The 17,076-nt window shown below is 39.3% G+C and overlaps 1 protein-coding gene across 1 annotated transcript in view; it reads left to right on the forward strand.

Moving 5' to 3' along the window:
* Window positions 1-3,726: 3,726 nt before the first annotated feature.
* EXOC2 (exocyst complex component 2) overlaps window positions 3,727-17,076 on the forward strand; it is a 127,912-nt gene continuing 114,562 nt past the window's right edge. Inside the window, exons 1-2 of the mRNA XM_065753320.1 lie at window positions 3,727-3,788; window positions 16,222-16,377. Of these exons, the coding sequence (XP_065609392.1) occupies window positions 16,260-16,377 (118 nt within the window). The 5' untranslated portion in view covers window positions 3,727-3,788; window positions 16,222-16,259. The remainder of the gene's footprint in view (window positions 3,789-16,221; window positions 16,378-17,076) is intronic.

The raw sequence follows: 17,076 nt of genomic DNA on the forward strand, positions 1-17,076 counted from the left end.
GAGTCATCAGTTCACCAGATACAGGAAGGAGAAAAGTAAACAGGATTATAACCCCATAGAAAAAAATGTAGTGTGAAACACAGGCTAAACACGAGTCAACACTGTTTTGTTGTTGTAAAAAGGCAAATGCCATATGAGGGTGTAGGAAAAGGAAGAGAGACAACAAAATAGGCAAAGCAATTATGTTGCTCTGATAAGCCATAGTGCAACTACAACTGAAGTTTGTCTTTCTTAAAATGTTTTTCACCTGAAATATGACTGGTGTGGAACACTGCACTCACTGACATTGAGTGACAGAAAAAGTGTGCAGCAGAGATTGATTTTGATTATCAGTCCAGAAAACAAGAATGCCAGGATTCTAAAAGCACTGTTTTGCTTAATGAGTAAAAGAACACAGAGGGGATGGAGCCTTAAAATCTGTGAAAGGCTGCTGAGAGAACACTCACTAACAGGCTAAAATTGCAGCAAAGAACAGTCTTTAATGATATGAGTATTGAAACACTGGGAAATGTTGCCTGAGGAGTCGGTAAAAGCACCATACTGGGAAGACTCTGAGGACAAGATTGAAAAAACAGTTACATTATAAGAGAAGAATAGATGATCCTGACTTGGGGCACATAACAGGACTGAAAAGGTGTTTTCTTATAGTTGTTTTCAGCCTTACGGCTTCTTAGCATTTTTCTCTTCTTTAGATTTCTCTGGTTATAATATTCACCTCGCAAATTTAAACAGAAGTAGAGAGAGACCTAGTTTTGATGTCCACATGCTGAAAGAGAAGAGTGATAGCAACAAGCTTGAAAGGATTCAGAAATGAGAAAAATCCTGGAAAGGTAATTATACAGAGCACAATAAAAAAGTTTATTCCATACAATTTATCAAGAGCAGCTGAAGGAGTAAACCTGCAGTATTTTACACACACCTTCAAAAGAAAATAATTCTGTTAACAAGAAGCAGTCTTGCAGATGAATTTACCTTTACAAATAACATTTGTATTTCTATGAGCTATTTTTCACATTAGTGTAGCACAGTGACCACTGAGAAATGTTCAAAGGTACAGTGATGCATTCACAATTTCTCCAACTCTCTGAAATAAAATGGAGAAGTCTTTCTAAAAGACAACTGCACAAAGAGGTTTATGTGGGAATGGCTGGAGTAAATTCTACAGCTTTCCATATTCAGGTTAGACAAGATTATCATAATAATCTCTCTTGGCTTTCATATCTGTTTACCCAACTTTGTAGAGAGATGTATTGGTTACAGATCACTGTCAAATCTGCATAAATGGATTAGAAAAAGGCATGAATGAGCAATTACTTCTGTGACCTTTTTGAGGAATGATACTTAGTATTTACCAGGTCATTATATTACAACTTGTCTTTTATTTCCTCAGTTTTAACAGCACAGATTAATCTCTCTAATGGTATCTGGAGTTCTGTGGAATAATATATTTATATTAGCAGCATTATATATGACAGCAGATATATATTTCATTCTATGGTATATACATATTATAAGCTAAATGTTTGATTATGTATCTGACAGCAAGTTTTCCTCCTTTTGTTCTAAAAGGATGTATGGGGCAGTGTTTCTTTTCTCCAGTGAGGTATATCTGTAGGCAGTCATTGTCAGCTTTGTTCAGGAGTCACTGAAGGGGTAGATGATAGTTACCACATGGTCATTGCACATCAGCCAGGAAAACCACCCACATTCGATTCAACAAACTCCTGCACACGGCAAGCTCTCCTCTGGCAATATTATCCTGAGCCCCTGCAGATCACAAGAGTCCTGGGTGCCACTCCTGGCAACAGCAGGATTTGTGTATAAGGATGAACCCACAGCCCTTCAGGCTCCTGCTATTGCAGAGTTTAACGTCGTTAAGCTGTTCTGACAGGTTCCCTAAGACCAAGCAAGATCGGCATAAAATCACAGCCAAGCAGCTGGTTTAAAGAGGAGGTGATACTTTCAAAGACACAAAAACCTTGCACTCCTTTCTCGTTTCAGCTGACACTGGAGCTTGTCTCTTCTGAAGCTCAGATTCCCTCCTGCTATTCACCCTTTTACGGTATTTGTGCTTACAATAGAAGTGAAGTTGCAGTCAATTCCCCAACAAAAAAAATTCAGCCTAACTCTGTAGTTTGCTGCTCAAACTGTATCTAAACTCAGGGTTATTGTAAAATCTCCCAGGCAGACAGTTCCCATTGCACACCTCTGGAAGTCAATGGGACTTAGGGGCATGCACATGCACTCCATGAGAGCATCTGGCACAGCTGCACCCAGGTATGTGGAAGGCCGGATGGAGCTTTCTGCATCAACCCAAACTTTCAAAGTAGTGGTTTTATTTGGCACAACTGGTGACAGGCTTTTATTGAGAAAACGGAAACAAGTTGTCAAGAAGGAAAAACATCATCTTCAAATGGGTGGCAAAGAGTCACACTTTTTTTTAATGTGATGCCAACTTTACTTTTCTTGAAGGACGGGTGAGCTGTCTTTCTGCAGTAGGTATTAACAGAAAACTGCTCAGGCACCAGTAACAACTTTAGAGCTAATTAGAGATAAGAGTGACATTAAAGTATCTCATTGTTCCCTAGGCAGATGTCGTGTGACGATTGAACAAAGCTAGAAGAAAGAGTCAGTAAAGAGCTGTTTATTCACCCACTGAGATACTACAGCCTATAACTTCAGCAGCTCTCACCTCTAGCAAAAAAAAATAAAAATAAAAAAAATAAAAGTGAGGGAAAGGACATTTCTCTGCCATAATGCTTTCTATGGTGCTAAAAATGAGGTTTTATGAAAGATAATTCCTTTTACCCACTAATGTCCCACTTTAGGTCTGGTTTGGCAAAACTGAGCAACTGATTCTCCTTTATGTTTTCTTTCTCACTGCTTATTATCTGCTTTCCATTAAGATTTCATTTGCACTGGGCTTTTGCAACCAAACTCCAAACAGTCCCAGCAGAAAGGGGAAAAGGACATCTGATCCTTTCCACAAGGAAGAAGAGCCTTTGTACAGAGGTGCCTCCTGTAGAAAGATGGTTGGGTAAGACACATCCCCACATTTTCATTGGGAAACAAGGACCAATTTGTATGACCAAGCTCTGCCCGTGCTGTCTGCCCACCGCCAGCTCCTGCAGCAGCTGCGTCCTGTTTCTGTGCAGCTCTGCAGCAGTGCCGGAAAGCCACTGCCCAGGGGGTCAGACTGCTGGGGAACAACCTGAAAAAAATGGAGCCAAGAAATGGCAGGAACCCATCTTCCAGGGCAGTGACGGAGCACTGGCACAGCTGCACAGAGCGGTGGTGGAGTCTACTCTGGAGATGTTCCAGACCCGCCTGGACGCCGACCTGTGCAACCTGGGCTAGGGAGCTGCTTCGGCATGGGGGTTGGGCTCGATGATCTCTAGAGCTCCTTTCCAACACCTACGTTTCTGTGATTCTGTGATTCCTGCCACACAGTCACGCCACCTTTCTCTTTTGCGCATCACCTTGTGCACCAGACGCCTGGGGTACGTCTCTGCCTGCACACAGCCCTCGGGGAACACATGATCTTTGCAGTTTATTACTATTTATTACCACTCCGTTTCTTCTCATCCACGAGGGACACCTCCCTGACGCAAGGAAGCCGACCGCCCCTCCTCCTGCCCCTTTGTTGGGCGGGTTCGGCCGCTCCTCCTCGATCTCTCTGCGCTCCATCGATGTCCTCGTGCGGCGGCTGCCGGTGCCTGCGCCCGCCGGACGCGGAGGCGCTGCCGGGAGCGGCGCTGCCCGGGTGCCGGACACGAGCGCGGCGGGCGGTGAGTGACAGCGGGGCAGCCCCGGTCCTCCCCCCTTGCGCTGGGGCGGAGAGCGTCCCCATCCCGGGGGGGTCGGGAAGCGCCGCGTGGGACCCGGCCCGGCCGGGAGGTGGTTCCGCGTGTTGGGGGCTGTGCAGGAAGTAGGCCGGGAGAGGCACGGGCGGAGCGCCGGGGCATTAACTTAATGAACATAACGAGGAACCGCGGTACGGTTCCTCACTGAGGGGAGCAGCCGCCTGCACGCGGGGATGGGTCCCCTTTCCCAACCAGCTTAGCTCTAGCAGAGCATCAGCTCAAACCTGGGCTGTTAATGCCTGTTAACAGTTAAATTTAGTTGGAAATTGCAGTCTCACTTCGGTTTCCTGGCTGTAAACACCAGTTTCCTTTTTCCTTACGATTTGACTTTTTCCTTTTGTTAAAACCATCAAACCATTGGAAAAGCTTCTAGTTGGAATCACAGAATGGTTTACTTTAAAAGGGACCTTAAAGATTATCCAGTTCCAACCCTCGGCCGTGGGCAGGGTTACCACCCAATGGTTTCTGGGTTTTTCTTTTCAGTTGTTTGTTTGTTTGTTTTTAATTGTAAACTGCTGCTAAAGCTTGTCGCTTAGCAAAGCAGGTTGGATTTCTTGCTTTATTTTTGCTCCCCCGGAGAAAAGCTCTGTCATCCTTCGTTCCCTGTTGCCGTAGTGTCTGTTACAGCTTGCACTGACCCAGCAAGGAGCAGCCAGAAGCATGCCCTGATTCTGCTTTCTTTCCCATGGATCGCTTAGTTTACAGGGTCCATGATTTATGCCCACCCTTGGACAACAGTGTTTTTACTTAACCAGGGGTTCTGCTGTTTTAAACAGGATGCAGTGATTTTCATTATACTCGCATGATTTATTTCAGAGAAAATAACACTCGTTTGTCTTCTGGTGGTATATTGTTTGATGGTTTTCTTTCTATATGGAAAACTTAACTTTTTTTAGTGTTTATCAGAGGTGAAACTATTCAATTAAATGTATTCTACCAACCAAGCTTGCGCTTTTTTAATTTGTTCTTTTTTTTTTTTGTTAACATAAAGTTGTCTTGTGTTTTTATGGCAGTAGTTCAATAAATTACAGTCTGTTTTTTACTCAGTAATTCCTTTAGTGATGTATTTCCCTTATCAGAAATTAGTGCCTGATAGCACTCAAAGTTAATGGGTTTTTTTAGAACTTAGTGGTAAATCAATTCTAGTCATGAACCTAAGGAGGAAAAAAAGCACAGAAGAAATGTCTGTAGAATAAAATATTCAACACTGTGCCTGTTGATGTTATTCAATTGGAAAGCTGTTTTATCTTCAGTACTGAAGGTAACGCTCACCAAGTGTTTTTGGACCTGCGGTATTCAGATCTGAGTGTTTTGAGTTGTAGGATTCCTTGTGTTGAGAACATATGAGCCATAAACAATGTCTTAAATATTAAAAATATGATTCACCAGTAGTTTCCTGAGGTCTCATGAAAAATCATCCACTCATACAGTCTGTTGATGAGGCTGCTCCTCACAGTGAAGCTGCTCTGAGGCACATTAAGTGGTAGACAAGAAACAGAGGCCGCTGACCTCTTTTTAGTGATGAAAGCTTGAGATGTGTTAAACCCTACTTAATCAATTTCTGTCAGTGTGATATAGCTGGCCGTAAATCCAGTAAGTCTTGAGCATTGTACTTGAAACTAATCATCAGCTGTGTGTTAATTTTGATTCACTTCTTCTGGGCTTTTCTACTTTTCCTTTGAATCCATTTAAAGGGTGGGGGGAGAAGGAGCAAGACTTGAATAGGATGGTCAGGGAAGTCTGAATTTATAAGTTATTTTTTAAAATGCAGGTTCTGACAGCCACTGAAAGCATACATGAGAACAAAACTGTAGTTTAATTCCAGAACAAGTGTGTGAAGCACAAGTGGATATTACTTGCACATATTTCAGATGTCTGTGCATTACTTTTAATATGTAAATTAAAAATGCAAAAAGGGCACATGAATGTTTTGCACAGAAGAAATCCGTAGTACTTCAGTTTGAAATGAAGGTCTTGACAATATTGCTTGGAAGATTGTATGTGTTACAGTGAATTTATTTTCTGTGGGAGACTTCAGTATGAGCGGCATCTGGTGCTGTACTTAAAAGCACACTTGAATGGTTGAAATCAGAAAATAGCTAAATGGATATCTTCAGTGGAAGTCAGATGCTGCTCTTCAGCTTAACCTTTAGTTTAGACCACCTACCTTCTGTAAATCTGTTTTGTGCCATGTTGTCTGTCAGACTGCTTTCCCCAAGCAAGGGAAGCAGTACTGGGCAATGGGAAAGTTCTGTTTGTAAAGCTGTTTGTAGGGTATTGGGTGAGTAGGTAGTGCCCGCATAGGGCAGTCATGTCAGGCTGGTGTTTTGTCTTTTGCACAGGACACAAACATCTGTGTTTACAGCTTGAAAAATAGCAATTTAAAAATAAAGCTGATTTATTAAAAAAAATAAAAATTGTTAACTCAAATATTTTTGAAGGAATAGAATTTAGTGTTTCAGTCCAAAAGCAGTTAAATCATGGTTAAATGGTTGTTCTCCCAGTGTCCGAAGTTGGAGGAAGGGGGGGAGAAGAGAGATCCTTGTTTTTTGTATGTCCTGGAAAAATGAATCCAAGGCAGCTTTCCCAGAAGCTGAGTAATGGGTCAAATGCCTAAAAAATGAGGATTAATTGTGCAATTGTTATGTTGTGTATTTTGATTAGGGGAAGGTAAGCTAAGCATTTTATATTTTAAACTAAATCAAGTCGAATGCCTCCTCTCCTCCCCTTGTTTTGTGTATATGGAACATTTGTACTTCTTATGTGAGTTCGGGACTATTTAGTGCTTCTTATTAAGAGGAAATTGATGTGTAGGCTTCTTTGACAACAGTTATTAATCAGTGCATACAGAGCACTCAGCATTTTCAGTAGAATATACTATGAGTGCACTCAGGGAAAGCCCGTGTTTCCTTTCTTTACTTGTTTGTTTGGATTTCAAGGAAAACAAAGTTTCTGAGACACAAAGCCCTTTATAGGTTTTGTTGTTCTTTATCTTTTTTTCTCTTGACCATAAGGGACCTGCAGATTTAAGTTTCCAGTTGAATTTTTCTAAAGCAAACCTCAGGTATATTGCACAGAAGCCGGTGGAAGTTCTGTCAGCATGACAGCGCCTGTGGGTCAGATGATGATATGAACCCATGGTGTTTCAGTTAGTTAGGCTTACATCCTGTGTTCTTGCTTTCGCTTTGTGGCTATGCTGAAAGTAGTGTGTACCCTGCATTCAGAAATTCCCATAGCACATCCAGAAGTCCTCATCAGTTTTTGTTTTTTGCTGAGCAAACTTTTATTCGTGAACGCCAAATTTTGCGTTGGAGACTGACTGAATTTTTAATGAGATCCTAAAACCTCAATTAAAAAAGCAACAGCTTCACGTTTTGTATTTTCAAATTCTGACAGTACGGTAACACTTCAGATCTCACTTGAGTTTTCAATGTGAGTGCCTTCATTCTTTCTGGGAACCTGAATGTTGGGCAGAAAGTTAAGAAACTGCATAGGGGAGTGGGTGCGTTTATCTCACGTTTTCTCATGTTTCATCAGCATAGAAGGCAGTGAGAGAACTTCACTCATTAGAATAGATGAATATTTTCAAACAGTAGATAAGAATTTTAGATAAGTGGAAGTGAAGGTTGGGAGTATGTAAGATAGAGGCAGGCTGAAATACGTAAGAAACATACATGTGCACCAGTGCTGTGTGTGTTTGCCTGTGTGAAGACAGAGAGATACTATAGCATATCTCTGGCGTACTTCCCTTAGTGAGGGACGGAATGTGATGTTTGGGTGAGAACATGAGAAGTACAGGGATCTCAGCAACAGAAGTACATGCCTTACCTCTTCAACGTTTCTGAAACAAAAGCAAGTGCTCCAAAAGCTGCACGGTAGATGTTACTTTTACTGCGGCAGTCCTACCTACGAGAGCACAAGTTAAACCTTCAGTCATATGAACTGTGTAATTACAGTGGTGATATAGTGTTTTTATAAAGAATATTGTGTATAGTTGTAGGGCTTAGAAAAAATCTGTGGTGTCTCGTTTCTTTTCTCTGTTTAAAAAAAAAAAAGAAAGAAAATAAATCCCATCCCATTGGGATTTATTTCGTTTATTTTTTGAACTTCTGGATCTTTTTGAGTGCATTTGCATAACGTGCTTGAAAGTTTTTTTTTATGCTTGCAGTATTGATTTCTGATTTTTGCCTGTGAATAACATAAGGTAGAACGATGATGAAGGTATTAAGATTCTTCACCGTTCTTCTGATAACTAAAATAATGCAGAAAGTGATGATAAACTTTAGAAACCTAGAAGAAAAAAGGGATGAATGGTTTAAATGTTAGACAGGGAGGGTTATGACTTCTAGATGAAGCAAACTTACTGGATTTTTGGAGGTAGAAGCAGATGTAGGAAAGCATATGCTTTGAGAATGTAGAAATGAACGGGAGATTTATGGCCATCTGTGATATGGTTTTGTGTAAAGCTGAGTTTACTTTTTTCTATATATATGTTTATGTATATATATGTTTAAGGCTTTTCTTCATGATGCTGCAAGATTACAGTGATGTGTCACGTAATAAATACAGAAGCTTTTAACAAGTAGATGACTTAATTTCTGGGGAGTTATAATGCGATTTATAATGAAAATAGCAGAAATTTGGGGGAGAAACATCTGTGCTCAGGCTTCCTTGAATTACACTTTCTAAGAAGGTACTGCTGTTTTCTAGCCACCTGAGTGCGACCGGAGCAGACATTCATAAAATATAACTGGTTTACCTTGAGACTTGGTAATGAGTATGTGCTGTAACACAGAATGTAGTAGCAGAAGTTTGTTTATTCAAGAAATGGCATAAAATAGTATATAGACATTCTTAATAAGTTGGAGCAATAGTTTATTTGCGCTGTGAAGTTATAGAATTTTAAAGCTAAGTTGTCTGAAAGGCCTTGTTTTTCAATAAGGTGATACTTCCAGGATTTTTTTTTTTTTTAGGTTTTCTCCTATGAAAATAACCTCATTCAGGTTTATAGGGCTGGAATTGACATTTGGATTACGGTAGTATTGCTGATTTCGTTTAGCAGTAGCATGTGGAAATTGCTGTTGTCATTTAAGTGAATGGGTTTTTGAATAAAGGTGGCAGTGTGGCTGTGAGCTGTTGGGCCATGTAAGTGGGTTAAATTATATTTGTGAGTGAATTTGATGGAGTAGATTCTTGTGCTTTTGGTGGCAGAGTGTGAGGGAAGGAAACTTTCTCTGTAACTAAATAATATTCATACGGTTCGTTTGACTTTTCCTATTTCAACAGGTGATAAAATTGACCATAAAATGATTTTCTGAACTAAAAGAAATCAACAAATCCTCTCCAAGCCTACTGCTGTAGAAGTCTCTGTTTGTCTGTACTGTTAGATCAATTTTATACAAGCATAGAATCCTCAGAGTTGAAAGGGAGCTCTAGAGGTCATCTAGTCCAACTCCCCTGCAACGAGCAGGCAATCTTAACCTATTTTTAGAATGAAATATTCTTACTTCTTTGCTACAGATCACAACTCGTAATATATAGGCTGGTTAATTTCATTCAGGATGTTTACGGTGTAAGATCCTAATGAGCAAAACTTCATTTCAGGGCGGAATGTTTATAGAGAAATTCAGCATTTTGACATTGTAATCTCACTCCTACGTTAAGTGTTCTTTGTGGGGAGTCTCTCCCTTCTGCAAATAAATAACCTATCGCAATTCCTGAGTTAACAATGTATCAGGATATAGGTGTGTTGTGTGTCATAGCTGATACTGTGCTGCCATTGAGAATGTGCAATGAAATGGATTTATACAGATGTAGATTTCTTTTTGACACGTGATAGATAGAAGGTTAATTGATGCTAAATGGATGCTTTGTTAGACCTTCAACAGCTACTAAACTAGTTCAGGAGGAGTACAGATCATTACTACAAAAGGCCAAGACCAGTATGTTTTCTTAGTGAGTTTATAGGTCTTTTTTTATCCCTCCCTTCTTTCCCTCCTTCCCAACCGCACAAAACGTAGCCAGCTGTAATGATGGGAGGAGAGAGCGGGCAGCTTTTCTAAACACACACGCACACACACACACTCACTCACTCTCTATTTCCCTGTCTCTCTCTCGACTCCTGCCCCCTCTTTTTCCTCTCCATACCTCAACAGAGTGACAGCTTCTAGATGTTGCGTGCGAGTGAGTTCAGCTGGTGCTGTGTGGTCTGGGTGTGTGGTCTCCAGCTCAACAGAGAGCCTGCTAACAGGGTGGATGAGAGAGAGCAACACTGTTTACTTTAATTTATTTCGGATGCCGGAACTGTGCCCGGAGTTTCTCCTGAGCTTGATTCCACAGTTAGCAGTGTCAATCCCTCACAGCTGCAGCGTGCTCTGAAATATGCCCTGAGCTCTTTTACCCAACTCTCTCCCAGCATCTGCCTCGGGTCCAGCTTTTAATTCCTCGCCACTCGACAATGTTAATGGTGTTGCTGAGTGCTGTGATTATTTTGCTTTCACCGTGTCAGGATACATCGCCACAAAGGTGTACCTTGCTGGGTTAAGTAAAGCAGGGCATTGGAGATGTTGATAAAATAGACAGGTAGTGCCGTTGTGAAAGCAAAGCGGACGCCCTTATTCCTCTGCCTGTCCCCAAGCTGAAGTCACCAGTGTGGACTTTGTGACTGGCTGCAGTACTCAGTAGCCCTTTTAAAATAAGGGAGTATCATCTTATGTCTTTCAATACTCTCAATCGTTTTCAGTTTGCCCTCCCATCTCAAAATGCGTGCATCTTCCCAAATCAAAATTGATTCTGGTGTACGACATTGTCCCGTAGGTTAACATGTTTGTCAGTGTTAATATTGACTTGAATCAGCATGCTGGATATGGCAGAACAAGACAAATGAGGCTTCGTTGTTTTCTATGTGATGAAATTGCCCCCCCCTCCCTTTTTTTTTTTTATCCTGTTTGTTCATCTTTTCATTATAAGTAGCTTAGTGGTGTTTTGAAGACTTTTTTCTTCCCCCCTCAAATGTAAGATTTGTGAACATTTCTTGTTTAAATTGACAAGTCTTCTTTTATTATTTAAATAAACATGTGTAGATTCTTAATATCACTTGGAATTTCAGCATTGTTTAGCTTATTCACTTCCCAGTCTTTCCTGGCAGGCTTGCAGGAATGGACTTTGTATTATTAATGCAGTGTTGAAGGCTGTGGAAATTCTAGGGCACTGAAGATCTCCAGAGGGGTTAATAAATGTCAGTTATTTTCACAGTGCTGCTTTTTGGATGCTTTTAAATCTTAGTTTATGTAGATTGTCTGCCTGAATTTATACCGTTGGGAAGATAAAGCACGGAAAAGGTTGCAATAATGTTTTTCTGTCATTTTGTAATGGTTTTGAATGCAAACATAGAAAACTTTTTGCTATGTCGTCCTTCTTTGGGTCATTTGCCGTGTTCCTTCGCTGATGCTGTTGTAGAATGTTGTACTTGGGGGACCCTCTGGGTTTCCTAGTGAAAGCAAATACCTAGATTTATTTAGTAGAAGCACGAGTTTGTGTAGTTTAAGGTGCAAAGGCCATCACCTATTCTGGAATCTAAGCATTTACAGATTGTTTAAAATCATCCGTTTCATAAATCTGTTCTTTCACAGGGCATTTAATGCTGCAGTGTTAGTGTGACACGAGTACCCAACATACTGGTTTGGGGTTCGTTTGTTGGGTAAGCAAACAACTTTGAAGGCATACTGTGATTTGAACAGGGAAGATGCTGTGGTTGTTCCTACTGTACTTGTGTCTAAATGTTTTTAATGGTATTCAGTCATGTGTATCATGTGTGACAGAGCACAAATAGGCACTTGATAGCTGAAGGCTTTAATTGTATGTGGATATCGTTTTTACCTTGTTATAGTTTACGCTTTCTTAGACATATGACAAAGACTTTTTCTTTCGTCCCTCCTTGACAACTTAGATTCCATTTGTTAGTTGACTGTGACATTTATGTTGACTTTGATTCTTCCTTCCTTCCGGAGTGTCTTTTAAGCTTAGTGTTTGTGACAGAGTGGTATAGAAAACTTTACTTAACAGACTTTTCAGTCACTGAAGCCAGCTCACCTTCTTTTTTTAGAATCCAGAAACACCTTTCTATCACCTCTCAACTGCTAATTCTTTTGTGGGTGAAATTTGTTAGGTGCATCTTGTTGTCACTTGTCTTCCGAAGTTCTCTGCCTTTGCTGTGTTTGTAGTTTCCCTTTGTGGTTTTAACATACAGGACAGTTCGGTATCCCTAAATTCTCTGCTTTTCACTTACGTTGTATTTTGGTATTGCTTTGAGAACAGTAAGCAGTGCTCTGTGTTACATAACAATTATGGTAGGTGTTGGTGATGTCCTTTCTCTTTGCGTTTCATCTCTGCTTGTCATTGAAAGTTTCATGTGGGAACCTATTTAAGCATTCCTGTTTTAAATGAAGTCTCCAGAAGAGCGTCTGGCCTTGTGTTTTTCCTTATGTAGGATATTTCATTTATTCACTGTGCGTTTTTAAAAGTGGCTTTTCATAGGATAAAGAGTGATGATATCCCATCCTTAGCAAGCCTGTAGTTTTCAGAGCAGTCTGGATTTCTATTTATTTATTTATTTGTTGAGCTAAACCTCTGTGAGAGGACGGTTTATTTGAGAAGCTCACGTAAAGATGAAGATGATGTTTGTGAAAGGCATTTTTCAAGGTGGCTTTGTGGTAGGTGGTCTTCACAGAGGCTTTCTAACTCCTTGCACTTCATAACAAGAACTGTGACGGAATAGTAGAGAGAATAATACGGACAAGACTGTAGGAACAGTCAGACAGATGTCATCCATGTTAAGCTTTTGAGGAGATACTGTGAGGAAATGAAGTTTTAAAAAGAGCGAAGACAGAAAAGAGACTTCTGTTGGTGTAAAACAAGAATACTTATTGCAAAAACGTAGTCTTGTTAACACTTCTTCGGTAAGCCCTTTTTTTCAGAATAAGTATCTCATAGAGAAAACAGATTTTGCTCAATCTCCCCTGCTCTGTATACAAACCAATCTTTGAGTAAGAAAGATGATTTTTGTTTTAAAATGTTATTTTATGTTACATATTAAAAAAAAGAGTTTTCTCTGTAGGGTGAATTGCAGTTATTCTTAGTAAGATTTAGTGAAAATTTAAAAGTGAAACTTCAATTTCTTGATGAAACTAAAAATAATTATTTTTTCAGCTTGGCCTTAAAATTAACAAGATAAACTAAAATAAAACTGTCACTTGGGTTGTAAGGCTATGCAAGCTATGCTTCACATTAAACAATTTAGTTGCATTATGTATTGACATGTGTGTCAAAAGGAGGAGGGAAAATACTATAAATGAAGACAAGCATTTTTTTATCTCTGTTGCAAGGATAGATTACATGCTATTCCATCATTTATTCTTTGAAATAAATGAAACCAATTTTTCTTAAAAAAAAAATAAATAAATAAAATGGAATAATAGAGCATCTCAATACTGTAGTGCTCTTATAATGTGTTGGGATTTACTGTGGTCTTCTCATCCAAGTGAGGTATTTTGAAACAATTCTACAATAAGTATGGAAATAATTTAGAAGAAATGTTAGACTTCAGTAGGCTCAGCATTTTTATTGCATTTATTCAGCTTATCGTGAGGAGAGATACAGTGCCAATTTCTGAAATCCGGAGAAATACATTGTAATATTACTTTTGAGCTTTGATACTGATACAAGCCAGTAATCTGTACGCCTAGGTATTTTGAAAGGAACAGTAGCTACAATGCAAGGAACCATGAGATTGGATGCAAGAGAGTGAGAATCAACCAAAAAATGCCTGAATAGCTTCTAGTTTGCTCATTTTCCTCTAGAATTTTGCCTCCCTATTACCACTGAGTTTCTTGCTCAAAGATGTTGGTGGTTTTCTGGTTTTTTTTTTTTTTTTTTTTTTTTTTGTTTCTTGCTGTTTATTTTGTAAAGATCTATATAGGATATTGAAGTTAGTTTATATCGTGACACTGATATCTCAGTCTATGCTGCTTCCTGAGGAAGATGATTAAATGGGTAGTCCCACTCTTTCTTTGCCTCAGTTGTGTGTCTTAGAGATCTACTGAGGATATGTGAAGAATGCTGCAAACTCTTACATTCCATGTATCTATGGATAAGATGTAGAGGGGTACATGGAGTTTGTCCTTATCATTCTTGGTGAGGTTATGTACCTGATTGTGTGACCCCAGAAACTTGATATACTGAAAGATTGGATCTTCTGTGCCTGTGCTCTGATTGCATAGGAGTAAACAAAACTTCCCTTGTGTTTTCAGTTTCTGATTGCTGTGGGTAGGATTAAGCTTGGAAGCTTATTTCTGTTGCGCTGCCTGTTGTGTAGTCAGGCAATGCCTTGGTAATGCAGCAAAAAAGGCTTCAAAGCCTTCCCTCATCCAGTGCATGTGAGACGATAGCTTAGCGTGTTGTGCAGCTAGTAATCCTGACAGCTGATTGAGTTTATTGTTTTCAGCAAGGAAGTGGACCAACAGTAGTTCAGGTGAGCTATATGAACAAACAGATAAGAGGTATGGAAGAGGAATTATCAATGTGTCAGGATTCAAATGGAGTGGTGGGGTATTAACCCCTCTTGTCTTCCTTTGTTGACAATGTGCAAAAGAAGTCAGTGGGAAGATGGGCAGGATGAGCACAGGAAATATTTCAGCTGCAGAACTTGGACCTGGCTTCAGTATTGAAGTGAGGCAGGGACTGATTGCTTCTGAAAAACAGAGAAGGAGATATAAGCTGGGCTACAGGAGCAGGAGAGAGGGGACTGTGCCTGCCAGAGCATAACCTTTTCTTCTCTATCTAGAGATTACTGACAGCTGACTCTTTGTAGTCTGCTGATACTGTCCTATTTTCCTTCAATGTTGTTCCAGTGAGATTGTAGACAGTGTCCATTGACTTCTGTAGCCCATGGTAGAGATATGAAACATTTCAGCATTTTACATAACAGTTTATAAGAGGATGTACATGACTAAATTGTTGAATTCCTTTTTTCATCTGTTTGTTACTTGCAGGAGCCTGAGAATTGTTAAACTAAAAACATAATGTAATCCTTAATTTTGAGACTTCAACTGGTCAGATGTTCTGAGGTTTGTCAGTTAAAGCAAATCAAAAAGCATTGGTTCCCAGGGCAAATTAATTGTGGGCTCTTCACTTTTATCCTTTATGTAATGGGCGTGGCTCACATACTAAAATTTCTTAAGTTTTTGCTTATTCCACAAGAGTCTTCACCTTGTTAGTTGAGTATTCTTCAATAGTAGTCTCAAAAATTTATCTAAAGTTAACGGTCCTATTTAGAATATTTCTGATTATTGTATTTCTTACATTCAGTATATGTTTGCACAGGTGAGTGTATCTGAAATTAAGAAACTGAGATGTTTTACTGTAAAGTTTTATTGTAAGTCATCTTCTATGCGTCTGTGGTGTAGATAGAGATTGGTTTCTCTTATAGGAGCGGTATTCAATTTCTTTTGATTGTGAGATCTTCCTCCTTCTTCCTACCTCTCCTATTCCATCTTGGTTTTCAATATACATTCCAGCTTCAGAAAATAATTTAAAAAATCTTCCTTCCAAGAGCTTCTTTGAATCCAGTTAATAGATTTGTAGTTAAGAATTTTAAATGTGGGGATGTTGGTGGGAACTAACTTGCTTCAGGTTGTGCTTACCTGCTGCTTGTGGATGCATGAAGGAAACTGCTAACAAACAATAGGAATTCCTGGTTGCTTGTGACTTAGGTGCCGTACCAGTGTTTGATTCTTCTGGATATACTTTTTTTGGTAATTTCATGTACATCAATGTTTGTGTGTTTTGATATGTCTGTTTTATTGGTGTTTTTTGCTTGTGTGGTGTTTAAGTAATGCTTTTCTTCTCTAGTTTTATCAAAACATTGATGCTTAATACAGATCAGTGCTGGGGCTTCCTCCCAATGGGTTTTTTTGCCACTAAGTCAGTTCTTGATGAGGAAGTAATCCAAATATATATCCATAGACAATTACTTAAAAATTCTAAACTTTGAGAAATGCAATGATAACTTTATAATAGAAGAGTGAAAGTTTTTGGCATAAGTGATTTTGGTGTGATATCATGTGTTTTGAGGATTTGGGGTTTTCTTCTGAATCTATGTTTTCTTTTCAATTCAGATCTATGGCTATGCCAATTATTTAAAAAAGTGCAAAAAAAGGTGTAAGTATTCTTTATTTGATAACTGTGGCAAAAAGAGTTTTGAGAATGGTGTTTCACATATACTTTTTTATCATTTTAAAAGGTTTTTGAATAACTTTTACATAGTATAGTTATCTTAAAATGATTGTTTCTTGTTAAACAGGTGCAAGTCACTTACCTTGCATTAACTAAGTAGGCATCATGTCTCGAGCACGCCAGCCCCCACTTGTGACTGGCATCTCTCCCAATGAGGGCATCTCATGGACGAAAGTGACAATTCGAGGAGAAAATTTGGGAACTGGCCCTACAGACCTCATAGGTAAGCTGAAAATAAATTTACAACTTTTGAGACTGTAGAATGGCATATTTAGGATTTGATTAGAACTTTATTTTCTTTGCAAATAATACTGTGTTTATGAGACATGCCCTTTCTTGACTATGCACTTGAATCCATGAACTCAGGGATGCTCTCCAATGTCTAGAAACTCTGAATAACTGTACTTTAAATGGCCCCTTAGCCTAGTTCAGCTGAAAACTTACAAAGAATAAATGCATATGGGAGTGTATGAAAAGAAAGTAGATATAAAGGTACCCTCCTTTGCTACTTTCCCAGGTGCTGAGACTTTCTATCAGTGCTGTTTTCAGTGTATTGAAAAGGTCACTGAGCATTACTGTTCCTTGTGTTAGTGTAAGAGTCAATTAGTACATACAGTCTGTGACAAAGTGGATTCAACAATGCAGCTACAGCTTGTGTGAAGAACTTCTCAGTATTGATTTTAATGTGGTTCATTTGAATTGTTCTGGTTCTTTTGATGACCGTTACCTTCTGTTGACACTTTCTCAGGATGAGAAGTAAAGTTAATTTAATTCTTCTGCATATGTTTTTGACCCTCCCTGGTGCTTTTGGTGCTTTTTAACGAATCGGTTTTATTGCTGGGATGTTGAGATAGGAGAATATCATCTTGGAGACATACAGTGTGAATGTACTTTTACATAGTACTGTACACTTATTTTCTCC

Source organism: Cyrtonyx montezumae, unplaced genomic scaffold (assembly GCF_038088225.1).
Source record: "Cyrtonyx montezumae isolate F1298 unplaced genomic scaffold, pur_monq_1.0 scaffold_8, whole genome shotgun sequence".
In the NCBI taxonomy this organism is placed as follows: Eukaryota; Metazoa; Chordata; class Aves; order Galliformes; family Odontophoridae; genus Cyrtonyx; species Cyrtonyx montezumae.